The 17,711-nt window shown below is 44.2% G+C and overlaps 1 protein-coding gene across 1 annotated transcript in view; it reads right to left on the bottom strand.

Annotated features, from left to right (window-relative positions):
* Nucleotides 1-8,437: 8,437 nt before the first annotated feature.
* Nucleotides 8,438-17,711, bottom strand: part of LOC135397813 (uncharacterized) — a 158,530-nt gene continuing 149,256 nt past the window's right edge. Inside the window, exons 5-6 of the mRNA XM_064629372.1 lie at nucleotides 12,343-12,496; nucleotides 8,438-8,759 (exon numbers count right to left, since the gene is read on the bottom strand). Coding sequence (XP_064485442.1) covers nucleotides 8,613-8,759; nucleotides 12,343-12,496 — 301 coding nt within the window. The 3' untranslated portion in view covers nucleotides 8,438-8,612. The remainder of the gene's footprint in view (nucleotides 8,760-12,342; nucleotides 12,497-17,711) is intronic.

Below are 17,711 nucleotides of genomic sequence, written 5' to 3' on the forward strand. Positions count from 1 at the left end.
AATGATCGTCCATGCTCGTTTCTATTACTTCTTATGCAACAAAATTTGTTCAGAACAATGTGGCGTCATGAGAGGTAGATGTATGGAAACGAACTTGTGTACATTACTGCACTACACAGCACCACTTGTCCGTAATCGGCAACAAGTAGACACTGTCTATTTTGATTTCGATAAGGCGTTTGACTGTGTGGTGCATGATGTGCTTGTTCTGAAAGGTAGTCAGTATTGCTTGCACAATAATTATTGTGTTTGGCTAAAAAGTTACCTTACTGACAAAACTGAGGTTGTTAGGGTGGGTGGTGACCTCTCTACTCCATTTATCTCTATATCTGATGTACCTCAAGGAAGCAACTTGGGTCCTCATCTATTTCTCACCTTTGTCAACGATGTCGTTAACATAGTGAAGCATTGTGAGATTGTACTGTTAGCAGATGGCATACAAGTTTTGCGTTCGATATCTTATAATACCGATTGTGACTCTGTTCAAGTCGATACTGATGTTGTTAACGAATGGTGTAAGCTAAATGCCCAAATATTAAAAATGAAATATGTATATTACATACTGCTAAAACAAACATTCTCCCCTTTACCAGGAAACCTTCAATGTTATTCTACGATTACTGGTTAGAGTATGTGCAGATTGAACGAGTGAATGTTGCACGTCATCTCGGTGTGGTACTCGATAGCACCTCAAAGCTTGATCATCACGTTTCATACATTTATGGCTTCTGCATGAGAATGTTGGGGTTTATAAGGCGTATTTCTCAGAACTTCTAAGAAACTCAATCAGTGATCTGCTTGTTTTAGAGTCTTGTTTGTAGTAGGCTAGAGCTTTCTTCTGTCGAGTGGAACTGCATTTCACAATCCGAATCTGACTACTTGGAAGGCATTTTGAGGAAATTTGTCGGTATTATTTATAATAGATTTTTAAACAGGGCGTGGTACTACGATTACCATCATCTTTTATCGAAGCTGTGTATGGTGTCCATAAGGGCATGCCGTCATCATGAGGACATGACATTTCTGTACAAGCTTATGCATAGCATCGTTGATGCACCGTGTCTCTTACGTGCCATTCATATATATGTTCCACTTAGACTAACCTTTTTCCAGTTAATCTTCTCTCCATCATCACGTGACTTATTTGGATGTACCACCCCCGTTGTACGTCTTAAGTGCATGTACGATCACTTGAAATTTGAAAGTCTAGATATATTTGCAGACTTTTCTTCTTTTGCTTCCTGTGTTATAAATATTTTCGTGTAATTTGATGTTAATGTTTATCTGGCTCCTTCTGTTTTGCATCGTTTGTTACTTAAATTGATAGTGCACCTCCGCTTAGGCTTTCGCTGTTGGTGGGCACTACATAAATACATTCCTTGTCGCACTCTCTCAGCACTGGAAACAACATATGCCCTGGGCGTGGAGGAAATATTCGAGCCAATACTGAGTTAATACCTTGATGGTGGGGTTTTTGCTGGAGCATGCTATCAGATATGCTCACTCAGCAAGGAGTCAATACCTCACACTTCTCCCAGCTTTTTTTTTAAATGCGCACAATCAATAAACACAATGTAAAATGAAGTGTGCTATTAGTGTAGACTATTATCTACTATGTAAACTTCACTGTCACAGTTCCTAATCTTGTATAATTAATAATAACTAAAACATTAGCCATTAATAGCATTAGCACCTTTGGTTGATAAGTTCCAGTACTGGATAATAGTATTAAAGGAATCAAGCAACTCGCTTCTCTTCTCATTGTTTAGGATGAATAAATGGTGTTCTCAAAAAGGCAAGATTGAGTAATGATGTTGGTTTTAGCACTGGTTCTAGCTATAGCTTGCATTCCGATGCGCATCAACCTCTACTCTTTCAGATAGATCGTGAAGTGTTCGTGACTGTTCTCATCTTGTACACTGAGTAGTGTGTTTCAGAATTTCATCTGAGGTAGTTTTGGTTTCTCTTTCCCTACCTGAAGGCATTGGGCTAACGGAGATGGAAGAGACGACGAAAGTCTCCTTTTGAACTCGTAAAACAATAATAAATCAGTGAATTTCTTACCTGTCATCTGGGGGTGGTTAAGTGCCTCAGCAACTTCTAACCAAAGCCTGGAGACTTCGCCGCAATCGTTATACTGAGCGTCCCACTTGTTCCAAAGGGAAGGCTTCTCCTCAACTTCGAGAAGCAATCTCTCGCGGAGTTCGTCACTTGGGCAAAACATCGTGAAGACTGACAGACTTGGGTACGTCGAACACAGGCCAGAAAACCGCAGCTCAAGGTTTCTCATCGGGGACATAATGAAATCAAAGGGCCGACAATGCGCTAATCCACCGGTCGACAGAAGCTTTCGCACTTGTATTTAGTTAGGATGGCGCCTGTACGGCCTCGAGAAGGGATTTTAACGAATTCAAACAACTCAGGGCTTATGGTTACTGTTATGCACTCACTCCGGGCAAAGGAATGGACTACAGGGTTCCTTGGTCGGCATATTTTATTGATCATATGTAGAAAGAAGCAATAATAGATTCTTTATTTACAAAAAGCTACAGTAAAGAGAGTAAGCGCCAGAGCTGTAGAGCACCAGAGCAACCAAGTTATTTGATACGGAAGCGCCAGAGAGTTCCTGCCGCTCTGGCGCTTTGGCGCTGCCGCCAAAAGCTATGGGACCTCTCCTGCAGTTGGCGCTGCGGCGCTCTGGCGCTGCAGCTCAAATTGGAGCTATGGGACCAGGCCTTAAGGGCCAGTTCTCACTTGGCGACGCCCGACGCGGCGTCGTGAGCTGGCGGCGGATATAGACGCGCATTTCCGGAGTCGGTAGAGAAGAGACGTTGAGCAAAATCATCTACGCCCCCGCACTATCTACTGTGACGTCATCGGAAGACACGTTAAAAGCATCAGAGCTTCCCCAGTCTGACAGAGGGCATTGCGGCAGTATGACAGCATGCTCACTGATGTATCCTCTGTTTGTTATTCAGGTTGGTAAGCGTAACTACCCTTGCTACTCTAGTAATGACTTGTGTTTGATACTGCTGCCGTGCCCTCAAGTTTGCATCGCATTCTATGTCAATATCTCAGAGATGCTCCTCATGTTGTCGGGCGACGTCGAATCTAACCCCGGGCCAACGATAGAGGAACAGCTTTCGCTAATGATTAGTGGTCAACGGGAGATAACCAAACGGATCGAGTCTGTGAATGAAAGTAATAGGAAACTTGAAGCCGTTATCAGTGAATTAAGGATAAGTCAATCTAGTTTAGAAATGAAGATCGAGAGCCTGGCCAGCAATATAGCTACAATTGAGGCTACCGTAGATATGTTAAGTGGAGGCCAAGCTGTCGTGAGTGAGTGTGTGTCTGACATTGCCAGTTTTAAACACACGTTGCAAGAATTTGAACAGAAAGTTGATGACCTTGAAAACCGACAGAGGCGCAACAACCTTATCGTTCACGGCGTGCCAGAAGAGGAAGGCGAATCTGAGGACAACCTAAAAATAAAAGTGCTAAAAGAAATTTTCGAAAATAAGCTTAACGTTACGGTTTCCTCAGTTGAACGTATAAACCGATTGGGTAGGCGGTCTTCAAGTAAACCTCGTCCTGTCATACTAAGAGTTTTCGATTTCCGCGAGAAAACTGAGGTGTTGCGTAATGCAAGTAAGCTTAAAAACACGAAGCTGTTCATTACGGAAGACTTCTCTAGTAGAATTAGGGCAACAAGGAAATTGTTATGGAACAGCGCTCGCGATGAAAGGTCACGAGGTGCTAAAGTACGGTCGAGTTATGACAAGTTGTACATAGATGGCGTGTTGTACGTTTGGGACTATGCTTCTGGTCAGCGACGCAAAGCAACCTCTGTAAAGGATGCACCACTGACCAGTACTAATAAAGCTTGACTTAATGGAAAGACTGGTTCTGATAAATTTCGGCTTCTTAATCTAAATGCCAGAAGCATGGTGAACAAAATAGTAGACATAGAAAGTTTGCTTTTGTCTCATGATCCGGATGTGCTCATTGTTACGGAGACTTGGCTTCACAGTGATATTGAAAGTAATGAAATAATTCCACCCAACTATACTGTTGTTCGTAAGGATAGATCCTCTAGAGGTGGAGGCGTCGCTGTTGTCCTAAAAAAATATTGAGTACATTGTGCTGCCGGAAGCTGTTGATGTCGAAATGGTTTGGGTGAAGCTGTTCCTCTCATTTGGAAATTTGCTTGTAGGCGGCTTTTACAGGCCTCCTTCTGCAGGCATATCCGTTCTGAATAAGCTATCTGATTATATAAACACTCACGTTGCCCGCCATCCCTATGTAATCCTTGGTGGTGACTTTAACTTGCCCAACATTGACTGGTCTGCTCTCGCTGCGTTGACCAACGATGAATGTTCCCGCGCTCTCGTCGATATGACATTCTCGTTCAATTTACTCCAGCTCGTTAAGGAGCCTACGAGAACGCAGGGCACTACCTCGTCAATATTGGATTTTATGTTTGTATCAAACAAGATATTTACTAGAGAAGCGGAATGCAGCATCCTTGAAGGCATATCGGACCACAGGATGGTACTGTTAGAATTTGGGACCCTTCACCAAAAACGGCAGCAGTTAACAACTCGCGTATTTAATGACTTTTCTAGGGCAGACGACAATAGTGTAATTGATGAGCTTTCCAACTTCTTTGATACCTTCAGTGCCCTAGCAGTTTCATCTGTGTCAGTGAACTCCCTGTGGGACCTCTTTAAACGAACGGTGCACGAATGCATCCGGAAGTTCGTGCCCCAACGACGTAAACGGTTTCTTTCCGAAAATCCATGGATAACTCGCTCAATAATTCATAAGAAAAGGAAAGTACAAAGATTAGTTAGGAAGGGCGACAAGAACCTATCTCTTGATATCAGGCGGCTTCGTGCTGAACTGAGAGCGGATATACGGGAATCAAAAACAAGGTACTTCAACATAACACTACATAATCTGCTAACATCGGACCCATCCAAGTTCTGGAGGCACGCCTCGCCGAACAAAGATAATCAATTAATGATAGCACACTGGCGATAATATTGTTCACGACGGCTGCTCCGTATCCTCTCTACTCAATGAACATTTTGCTGGCATATTTACCATTGACGACGGGTGCTTACCATCTGTGCCCAGTTTTCCCACAGAACCAGTGCCACGACTTAGCATTAGCGAGCAAGGAATCCTTACTCTACTCCTTAACTTAAACGGCAAGAAGGCCATAGGCCCAGACGGCATCCCAAATACTTTTCTAACTCCGTACGCCGAGTGGTGCACCAAGTACCTTTTTCTTATTTTTAACGTATCTTTGACACGTGGGGAGCTCCCGGACGATTGGAAGATAGCCAAGGTTGTTCCTATTCCTAAAACAGGTTCCAAACTAAATATTGCAAATTACCGGCCGATATCCCTTCTGAGCACATGTAGTAAAGTATTAGAACATATCGTATATAAGCATATTTCAAAATATCTGGAAAGTAAGAATTTCTTCTCCACCAGTCAACATGGCTTTCGCCACGGTCTAAGCACAGTGACACAGCTTGTGAACATTACCCATGACCTTGCCAAAGTTGTAGACGCTCGTGGACAAGTCGACGTTATTTTTCTGGATTTCGCTAAAGCATTCGACAGAGTCTCTCACAGTAAATTATTATTAAAATTGAAGGAAATTGTAAATGATGAACTCTTTACCTGGCTTTCCAACTACCTTGACAATAGAAAACAATTTGTCCATGCGAATAACGCCGACTCGTCCTTCGTACCAGTTACATCCGGTGTTCCCCAGGGCTCGGTCTTGGGTCCTTTGTTGTTTTTAATTTTTATAAATGATGTTGGTATGGGTATCGATGTTAAAATGAACTTTTTTGCCGATGACTGTGTATTGCATGAGGAGATCAATGGCGGTGATGACTATGCATGTTTAAATAATTGTTTGCAGAAAATGGCTGACTGGTGTGAGACATGGCAGTTACCTCTTAACATAAATAAGTGTGTGGTCATGAGTGTCACTCGGAAAAGGAAACCGCTCACCTTCAATTATTGTATTAACTCAGTGAATCTCTCAAGGGTCTCCGAATACAAATACCTGGGCGTTTTTCTTACATCAGACCTGCGCTGGAATAAGCACATCCAGTACATAACAAAGAAGGCTAACAAGAAATTATGGTTCTTAAAACGTCATTTCCGTGAATGCACAGCTCATACTAAGTTAACGGCATTCAAAACATTAGTCCGTCCTATTCTGGAATATAGTGATATTGTTTGGGACCGGTACACCATTGCGAATATTCGACTTCTTGAATCCGTACAAAGGAGAGCGTTACGTTTTATTTTTAAGTCGTACCATCGTCTCACCTCAGTTACTCCTCTTTACGCACGGAGTGGCTTAATACCGCTGGAAGAGCGTAGAAAGACTCATAGGCTCCAGTTTCTTTTTCATTTATTCAATGGTCAATTTCGAATAAATCATCAGGACTATATCACTCCACACGCACCCAGATCAACAAGGCTAAGCCATCAGCGCACACTCAAACCATTCCAGTGCAGGACTGACTGCTTTAAATATTCGTTCTTTCCTCGAACCGTCGAAGAATGGAATTCTCTGTCATCTGCTCAGGTCTCACACCGCTCTGTCACGGCATTTGTGAAAGGCTTGAATGCAGTTACATGATGTGACATATGTGTCCTGTTGTAAATTATTTTGGACTTTCTGTGCCCCTCCTACTGGGACCCTTTCAGGGTTTGTAGTATTTTATAAATAAAAAAAATAAAAATAAAATAAAAAAGATAAAACTGCATTGCCGACCTTCTTTTTTCTCGACGTCGGCGAGGGCTGCCGAGAACGACAGCTGGCGACCAATTAGGTGACACAGAAAGGCCACGCCTCCTGATTTTTTGTCTGCTTTGGACGACGGAATGCCACTATGGTGGGAACACGAGAATCGTGCGCGCTGACGGGCCGGCGGAAGTGCGCCTCTACTTCCGCCGCCCGCTCACGCCATCGCGTCGGGCGTCGCCAAGTGAGAATTGACCCTAACCTCAACCACCTCGGTCAACTCGATAAGTTCAAAACATACACTACTGCCGATGGCGCTGTCGCTGTCTTATGTGACAATGAGAGCGGAAAGTTTCGTTTTCAAACTCGAGAAAGTGGGGCTAACGAACTCATGAAAATTGTGAATTGTGGTTTCCATGGTAAAAGCGCGTAGTACTTGTACTCTGCCGTCTGGTGTCTGTGAACCTCACCGGACCGCTCTAACGGTCACATTAAAACACTACGTCTGTGGAGGAGGAGGAGGAGGAGTGTCATTGGGAGGAACCCGAGAGGTCTGCCTGCCTGATTAGGCGGCATGTTTCTCGGGAAGGGAAAGGTGGTGGAGAGGAGGAGAGGAAAGGGTGAAGTGGAAGACCGAGCGGAATCCGCTCGGGGGGAGGATAGCTGCGTCCATGGGCCGACTTCAGGGGAACTGTGCCGGCATACGCCTATTACACATCTGAGGGAAACCCAGGAAAAACCCCAGACGGCACAGCCGGCCCGCGGATTCGAACCGCGGACCTCCCAGTCTCCAAGCGCACGCGTTACCGCTGCGCCACCGGAGCTGGTACTACGTCTGTCTAGTGCTCACACCAAGCATTCCAGAGGGCACCAGAATCATTCTGATGTCGTAGTAGGCCACTCTGCACCAGAATCACCCTGGTGTCAAGCCAGACAATTTTGATGTGCACATTACAAACACCAGAAGAGTCTAGTGTTAACTGCAGGAACAACAGGAAACACCAGAATAATTCTGGTGATTTGTTCAATCGGGTAGTTTATCCTTTATTTCCTAATTCTTTTCTTTTTATTTATATTCAGTTCTTTTTATATATGCGGAATACTGAGATGCGTGGGGAGTGGGGTCAATCAACTTCAAAGGGGGTCTACGACGTCACCTGGGGCAGACCATTCAGAGGGCTTAGAACCGACTTGAACTGGATTAGACTGGCTTGCGTTGGATTAGAATGGTTTGAACTGGATCAGAAAATGTGGCACTTATGTCCCTGTTATACTACTGATGTGCTTTCCACGGTCCAGGGTTTTTTATAGCCTCGACAATGAAACTACCATTGAACTGAAGTTATGAACATTGTGGAAATGCTTCTCCAAAGACGTTTGTCCACTATTTACGCGAGGTCGTATCCCCATTGGAGATAACAAACGCGGCCTTGGCAGCAGCGGTCGTGTTCTGGCCGCTACGACGAAGGTGTCGCTTGTGTTCGTATGAAATGACCGCAGTACGTTCATTCCGGGATGGACTGTTTCCTCCCGACACCGCACCAAGTGTAACTCTCTTGGTTTGTCTATGCAAATAAACTGGGGTGGCACTATGTGCTACCATGAGTATTGTTCCTTGAATGACTCCCAGCTACCCATAGAGAATACCAGTTTTGCCATGATCAATTTTATTTGTTTCCTCTCTTATACCGGACAATATGTGTACGTGGCCATGTATCATTGTTACATAAATTCATCTGCGAGAAGCGCAGAGGCTGTCCCCTCATAAAAGAAATAAGCCAGGTTACGAATGGCTATTTAACATTAGGAATACTGCTCTCAAAAGTCTCGATTATATTGTCTCTCCGAGGTCGTAGACACTTTTGGAAGGCTTTGCATGAGTCGTGCCCGTATCGCTGAATTTATAGAAGGCAGGCAGCAGACAGCTCTGAACTTCTTCCCAGCTAACGGGGCGGGTGTCCACTTGTGGTGCTGCTGGCTGTAAGAAAAAAATGCAGATCTAGACATCTTGTGCGTGAATTTCAATGGTTACATGCAGCTTCAGAGCTTGCACTTGTAATGTAGTGGATCCCGTAATCGTATTTGGTTTGTTCAGGTGAGGTAGAGCTATGAACGTACAATCAAGGCGTCACTCACGTGACAGTTGCTCGTTCGTCTGCTGTTGGGTCACTTAACGAATAGCACGCTGACCCATGGAAGTCAATGGGGCTATTCACGTTATACGTCTTTAGAGTAGTATACACTTTTGCTATGGACTAACTTGACTGAAGCAGCGAACCTGCCCAACAAGGAACCGGACATGCCAGAACACGCATGTTAAAGACGCGTTGCTATGATTTCCAAACCAGCTTTAAAGTATATTCTACGTGTAGCGATTTTGACAGTAACGTCAGAAGCTAGTTATGAAGCCGCGTTCCCGTAGCGGCACCCTTCAGCGGATCCGTTACATGAAACCCAGTGTATGTCTTATCCTCGTTCGTTTCTCTTTTTTTTTTTCGGACCAGACTCTCATATTCAAGATATAGTGTGGGGAAAGACGGACACGCGGAGGAATGGAAAACGATTGGCGTTGTTCGATCAGAAGCGGCTGTGTCAATGAGGCCTAAAGTCATCATCCTTCAATTGGTCTGATGTTTTGCCGAGGGTGCACACAATCCTAAGAACTTTGGCACCCCTTTAGATTGGTCCCGTTTCTCCAACTTCTTAGGACACTGATGAATAAAAGGCACGCGGTCACTTATCAACCGGAGGAACACACTACATCCTAAAAGCAAAACTCTATCGTATAAAACGAGTCCGACCATCTTTCAGAATGGTATTTGCATGGCAACTTGGACGCACGTCAATGCTGCAAGAAACCGTACAACAGTGTTCACTACACGGGCGTTCACGACAACAGTTCCGAAAACACGAGGTGCCAATCGTGCCTGTTCTTTCAAGTGGCCGTTGTTACGTTGCTGATTTTTGATGAGACAGCTTCTTTTAGTTTTAGTATATCGTACGCTGTCGGCTTTGCGTACGTAAGCGATAGCGTTGGTGGTTCTGCTCACGCGTAGAATATAAAGAGAGCTTGGTGCATTGCGCAGAACCACCACGCAACCCTTTACGCACGCGTGTCGTAGGCGACAGCATACGACATACTAAAACTCACTATTGTATCATTTCGTACGCTCTAAAAACAGAACTACACCCCATAACGCACTCGTTCTGGTTGTTGAAGACGTGAGGTTACTAGTGAAGCTTCATGATTTGTGGGAAATGGCCTGCATACACTTTTAAATATGGCAATCCCTATCGAAAATGTGTCTAAGAGACCACTCAAAATTTCCTGAGAGGTCTGAGAGGACCTTTCAAAAAATCTTCAAAGGTCTGATTGGACCCTCTAGCACTTCTGAAGGGTCTGAGAGGACCTTCCAAGAAATCTTGAAAGGTCTGGTAGGACCTTTCAGGCAGCACAGAGTGGTCTGAGAGGACCTTTTAGAGAAAATCTGGAAGACGTTGTAGAATCGTTCAGCTAGCCCTGAGGGGTTTGAGGGACTTTTCAGACAGCTTTGGTGCGTCCTGCAACACCTCCCAGAGCAAGTTGCTACATGTTTTCCGCGCCGCGGGACATGCTACCTCTTCCTCTTTGGAAAATAGTTCGCCAGATTTCACATGTTTGTGCATTATTCCTCCAAGAAACAGATGCCGTGATAACCTTGTAATGCCCTTCCTCCTTGAAGCTATTGTTCGTGCAATCCGTGCATTATTACACTGCACGTAACTGGAAGCGTTTCGGCCAGTCGCCAGCGGTTGAATCAGTCTGTTTTGAAAAGTGAAGTGTGAGGACGTCGGCCGCGGATCTCAAGTCATTTGCGTTTTGTCTTTGGGATTCTAACTGTTTTTGTGGTATGTAGACGATGTGTCAAATATGCTTTTGTGAGTGACAGGCATTCCTGTTCACTTTACGCTTTTACCACTGTTCGCAGACACGCATTATGAGCGTCGATAGGAAGATTACCAACCACGTTAGGTTACCAACGGCGCTTTGTGCCAAACGGTATGTTATATATTTCGATGCCTACACACTGATTTACACTGACATTTTGAAATTGTATTTCTTACAGATGAATCTCGTACGAAGCGACAGGTGGTGAGAACCCAAGGTGGTGAGAACCCAATCTCGCCAGTTAGTTGGCGTCTTACGCAAGCAAGGGAAACTAGACTGTGCATCGCGAGTCCCCCAGTATACGTAGAACAGACGAACTTGATCACCGAGAAGCAGAGTTCCTCAAGAATATTTTTCATCGTCGCTGTACGGACATTGCGAATATGTGTCCCATGAGTTCACGCTTTGTGGAATACGACAGTATGTGTTGATGATGACTGTATGCTTTTGTAGACATGTAAGTGCTAAATCTAGTTTCTGTTGCTGATGTTTACCGTTTCGTGTAGTTTCTTGCGAGCGATCCTTCAACAAATATTAGACATTCACAATTCTGCAAGACATTTGAAATAACTGTTAGATAATCTGATAGCAGTGTGCACGCCTGGAGTGTATCTGCACAATCGAAGGAACTCAATATATGTTGAGTTTTGTGACACGCACTTGTCTGTATCTATCTCTGGTGTATCATAGCACTGTATGATTGTACCGCTCCGACGACAGGTGCAACGTAGACGGCGAAATTGAATATTGATGTTCCGATGTCAAATCTGGGCATTAGCTTCTGAGAGGTCCTGTGAATCCGAGGGGTCCCCTCAGCCAGAGAGGTCAACCTGAGGGGCCCTCTCAGCCTGAGAGGTCCACCAGCCTGAGAGGACCTCTCAGTCCTATAACACATTAGACCTGAGGAGTCTTTCACTAGGGAATGCCATGTCGTGTAGATGCACTTTCTCGTACTACTTGTGTCTCATAATAATAACACAAGCAAAACGGTATACGACACATTAGTGTGCGTCACAGTCCTTCCAGTATGTGCAGCTTCAGATGGTAAACAATCGAGGTGAGGCATCATCGTCTTGCTCTTAGATTGAACACGACTACGTACAGTGCACGTCGCTTGTGTAATCCCACATTGCATGCACGATGTGGTCGCTTGATTGTCTCTGGCGCTCAACAATACAGGGCAGTGGGGGCGCAGATAGCTAAACTGGAGGTATAGTACATTTCTGAGTAGTCTGATGTTTCATTTTTAGTGGAAATGACGTTTTTGGTGTTGTGACGGAGCGTTCCGGTTATCACGCTTTTGTTTCAGTTTATTCTTGTTTAGCTTTCGAGAAGCCTACAATATTCGTATAAAACAAAGCGTTCGTCACAAAGAACGTGAGTCTTTGGAACTATATTTTCGAAGAAGTGCGAACTTGAGCTGTTGCGCCGCTACTAACTATAGTGCGTGTGATAAGAAAATAAAGCAAAAATACAAAATATCCCTGTGTAAAAGTTCTCAATAGAGACACCTGTTAGAGACGGCTTGTTCCAAACAGTATAAGCCACACTTATAAGAACGGGGAAAGTTCTTGGAGCTAAAGGTCCACGTAATCTGTTCAATATAGTGTAGGCAAATCTTAAGCCTTCTCACCCTTTGCCTGGTGGACGTGGATGAATCCCTTTCTCTAGTCGACGATTCCGTTATATTAGACGAAGAGGGAAGTTGCCTGGACGCGACTGGAAGTCGTTTGTGCCTGGGTGATTGTCCTCCATGCTGGTCCAGATTAAGCGAGCTGGCGGTTATGCTGTTGGACGAAAGTTTGGTTTCAGAAACCGCCGCCAACACTTGCTGTGTACACCTAGACCTTGGTCACTTTAATCGAAACAATGTATTTAACGCCAAAAAGTTGGTATCCGTCAAGAGGCGACGCGGAAACGACATGTACCTTCAGTTTCCTTTTTTAGCGTGTCGCCACTAGAAGGAAACAAAGGACGCATAGAACAAAAGTGCGGATAGGAACGCTATGCACAACGTGAGCGCGCCTATCTTGGAATGAACGAGGACAGAAACCGGAAATTGCGTATTAGTTGAACCTCGGTACGTCACGGCAGAGCAAGCTGCAGAGCACGGCAGAGCAAGCACGGAAGGCCGCCTTCCGGATGAAAGGGTCAAACGAAAAAAAGAAATCGGTTATAAATTATCCAATCTGATTTTGTCCAAAATATTTGGCATGGAGGCTATGACAAAGATTGGAAATCATATGACAGTGCTTCCCGGACTTGTTTTCTGAGCTTTTTGTTTTGTGCTGATGAAGTGCAAATAAAAGGGCACGAGTGAGAATACTTGTTTTTTTTTTTAACAGCGACAACGTCTCAAGCGTGTACACTCTACATGCGAAGCTTCCTTCAGTAAGATATGGGAACAAGCAAACCATATCATCCTTTTTAGATTATTTGTTCAACCGCCCTCGTACTATATGTATATGCACACTAGAAAAAGTCATAACCAATGCTTCATCAAATCAAGTGAAAAAATGTTCGAAGGCTTCCGACGTCAGATGTTCGTCAGACCGAGCTTCCTTGTATCTATCATAATCGTTACTGGTACTGTGTGTGTGTGTGTTGTTACCGTGTACATGCCCGATCGAAAAATCCATCAGAGCCAAATCTAATGGAACCATTAGGCCAAGGTGTATCATAATTTCGGACATCTCCAATAGGACTAACGATTTAGCGGTTTGATGAGACCACCACGAACTAAGGGCCTCATGTCTTGATGGGAGCTTCACAAAAGTAAAAAAAAAATAGTAAGAGAATTAAAATTTGTTTCTTTCTGTCTTTTTTCCGACTCCTGTCATAACACAATTTAATCTCTCTTGCTTCTGTTCTTTCTTTCGTTTTTGTTTCACAGACTTTTCAAAATATACAATGCACACAGTGTTTCAAGAAGTAAGCATAAAAGGTTAGAAAGAACAGTTTCGAGAACTGAAGGCCCAAAAGCTCGCTTAAGATGACAGTGTCCATTTCCTGGTATTGCCAACCGTAGGATGAGACACGCGTAAGCTTGCCCACATCACGCTTCATAAATAAAGCGTCTCCTGTGGCAAAGCAACAGCCACCTGTGGTACGCAAGGGCTCCCCGATCGAAAAATCCGTCAAAGCCAATCCTAATGGAACCATTAGGCCAATAAGCCTATCGGAATTTTGGACATCTCCAATAGGACTAACGGTTTAGCGGTTTGATGGCACCATTAGGGTCTAATGGCCTGATGGGGGTCTCCACAAAATAAAAAAAAACAACTTTGTGTCTTTTTCCAACTCCTCTCATGACACACTTTACTTTCTCTTCCTTTCCTTTCCCCGACTTTTCAAAATATACAACGTGCGCAGCATTTCAAGAAGTGAACAGAAAATGGAGAAAATAAAATAAACCCTCTCTAAAACTGAAGGGCCAGAGCCTCATCTAGGATGGCAGTGTCCATTTCCTTATATGCATTAGCATCAAAGTGGAAGCGGACGCAGACAGCACATACACTATTCTTATAGCTTGTCTTCCGTGATTTGGCGAATCCGATAGCCCTGTTTGCTGCCGCGGTTAAACAGATGGGGTGAGATAACTAAGTTTATTTAATTTACTCACACACGCAGCACAGAAGTGAGGAATGGCTTGAAGACTAACTCAAGACTACGACAACGTCTGTGTTTCTTACTCATTTTGGTTTAGGCATTCTGTAGGTCCACCAAGAATCGATCTTCTGCAGTGGAATCGCGCGTTTCTTTCCCTCTCGCAACACTTCATTCCATCAGAGAATTCCGTCAAGACTAGGAAAATTTTTGAAACTGCCGACACGCGACACTCGGCGGATATACGGAAAGCGATGTTCGCCTATGAAGCTCCCAGCCGTTTTATAGATGCTTATGGTACTTGCGCTTGGCAAGTGGCCTTTTATAGAAAATAGTTAAAAATGCATATAGATTTACCTTTAGAACCCATTTACCCATTTTAAACCCTTGAAACCCTTCATACTTTAAAAGCAATAAAAAAACCCGTGCCCGTAAACAAACATAAGGATGAGACAACACACATCACAGACAGACAAACAATATTTTTATTGACGGACCGTCCTTTTAATTAACCTAAGCCAGCAACGCCCTCTTCTGCAAGGTTACCCTTTTGCACCTTCAAGCCTGCCTAGTGCCTTTATCTTTTCGAAAGTACAGGACTTAGGAGTTGCTAACAGGAGGGACTCTTGATAAGTACTGTGATTTCTAGGCAGACTTGAGGGTGTAAAAGGGGAAGCTTGCAGAAGAGGGCTTTGCAGGATCAGGTTATTTAAGAAGCAGGTCTGTCAATAAATATCTTGTGCGTCAGTCTGTTATGTGGGGTTGTGTTGTCTTTTTGTTTGTTTCCCGCCCACGGGTTTTTTTTTTTTTTTTTTCGCTTTCACTACCTTTTATAGGCTCCGATAGTCGCGCGATGGTCAAACGCCTTTACACGCTGGGGCGTTCGCAGCTTGAGTCTCTGAGAGCTGATCAGTTTTAGGCAAGCTTTATGGGCGTGACATATCACAAACGACTGAATCTTGACGAAATATTGGAATGTTCTGAGTCGTAATAAGACGGTATAAAAAAATTTGTAGCCTGACTGTCGGAGGTCTATCGGCCTGTCAGGACAATGCGAGCTGCCAAATTGAATACCGGAAGAACGTCGGCTACAGTGTTGCTGATTTTTTATAACAGTTAGAAACTTTGACACAAGGAAACAGTAAAGGACAAGACCAGGACAGGACGCAGGTTCCGCCTTAGCTTTTGCGGTTCTGTCCTTTATGGCGTCCTGCATGGAGTGGTATGGCGATTATATGCTATTCCATATATCTCGTGCCTAGTTAGGAGCACCTGATCTACAATATAGCATCACATGTTCGACCGCAGAGCCTCGTTGGTATACCATTCGGTTCTCCTGTGGGACTACTAAGCTTACCTGAAGGGTAGTTTGATACCCGTTGTTGGACCGTCAGGGGCTCTGTGGTACCATCAGGCCTTTTGTGGGGCCATTCGGCCATTTGTCGACACCATTTGTCGGACCGCTAAGAGCCCTGTTGAACCACTAGGAGTTGTTAATGTGCCGACAAGCTGTTTTGATGGTTCATCAAAATATTCTAATGGACCATTAGAATTTCTGATTTAGTGTTGATAGGTTTTTCGATCGGGTCATTTGATGCATTGGCATCAAGTGGAAGTGGACGTAGATAGCACAAATACTATACTTACAGCTTGACTTCAGTGATTTTGCGAAGCCGATAGTCCTGTATGCTGCCGCGGTTAAATAGAAGGGGTGAGGTGTCTAACAAAATGCTTTGTTGGGCTAGTTGGTAATTCATTGCTAGACCGGGAAAAACACACACAGCGCGAAAACGCTGTGTGTGAAAAGCGCCCGTGTGTGTCTTATGTTCCTCCCGTGGTTGTCGTTTTCGCGAGGTGTCTAAATTTATTTCATTTACTCACACTAGCAACACTAAAGTGAGGAATGGCTTGAGGTGTTAACTCAAAACTAACACAACGTCTGTGTTTCTTACTGCTTTTCGTTGATACATCCTGTAGGTACATCGATAATCGAACTTCCGCAGTGCAATCGCGCGTTTTTTCATTAGGTAATCACATCAGGACTAGGAAATATTTTCCAACTGCCGACACGCGAGATCCGGCGGATGTACACTCTCAGAAACGAAACGGATAAATTTACGCTTACATCATATTTTATCCGTACTAAGCGTAAATTTCGACAAAACGGCTGACGCCGCATCCGTCAAGCTGTGTTTTATTCATGCTAACCCGTTAACGTGTCTGCTGTAACCGTAAAGGTGGGAGTTTTGTGCGTAAATGGCACGAGGAACACGATTTACTCCTATATTCTGACGCATAAGATTTCGCTTTGACGGATAAACTCAGACTTTGCGTTGCAATATCAGTCCTTTACGGCTACATTGACGCATATTGTTCTTCAAATGTTCTACGGACCTTTCTGTCAGAGAGCGCGTGCACGTATGTGATGTCGTGTGCAAACCGCCAAGCGTTTGCTGGGATAACCGCGTTTGGCGTCTCATGGCCTCAATCATGCATCGTCCAACACCAATGTAAGTCGCTACGTTTTGGGCTCGGTGTCTTGAGTTAACTAAAGTTTACCGACTGATTTCATGTCAAACGTATGGCGGGAAGAAACAGCATCGAACGAGACAACTTCGCACGATTTAGTCAGCCAAGCAGGCCGTCGGCGAGCAAGCACGTCGGCCAGAGTTGTCCTGGCAATCTCCACGCTGCAAATTCATATGCGTGCGCCCATTGTTGACCGGGCTGGTACCTCTATGTATGAAGCAGATCATTTTGGTGCGGGTGACTTTTACCTCTTTCGTTTTTTTTTCTTTTCATATGCGTTTCCGTTTCCCGCCGTTGAAGCGTCTGTGTTAGTGATTCAGTTTCAAAATCTTTCTTCGTAATTGCAGTTCAAATTATTATTGAAGATTATAGCTGAGCATGATGTGTTGAAGCAAATGCATCCCCAGGAACAGGAGACACTCCTCTTAGCCATGCTGCCCTGCTCAATACCTAGCATGCACCCTCAGCTGCCTTAGATCCTGCTCCTGAACAGCATGTACATTGTGCAATGTATCCTGTGAACTTTCTTCAGCAATGCACTGTACAATACATTACTGAAGCAATGTAGCATACATGAACATTGAGCATTCATGAACATTGAGCATACATACACACATACACGTACATTGAGAAGCAGCTCGAGTGTCGCTTTTTGTTCATTCCTTTCAATTCTCGCAGTTTTTTGCATGGAATTTGTTCTGATGATTACGCTGGTACAAAATCGTTTACCTCACAGCGACAAAGTGGTCTGTTACGCCAGTACACCGTTCTGTGTTGACGTATACTATCCGGTATAACTAGTGGTATATGGCCGTAATAAGGGGACATATAAGTATAAGGATTCTACGCATGAAATAGAAGTCAATG

Source organism: Ornithodoros turicata, chromosome 6, assembly GCF_037126465.1.
Source record: "Ornithodoros turicata isolate Travis chromosome 6, ASM3712646v1, whole genome shotgun sequence".
NCBI classification, from domain to species: Eukaryota; Metazoa; Arthropoda; class Arachnida; order Ixodida; family Argasidae; genus Ornithodoros; species Ornithodoros turicata.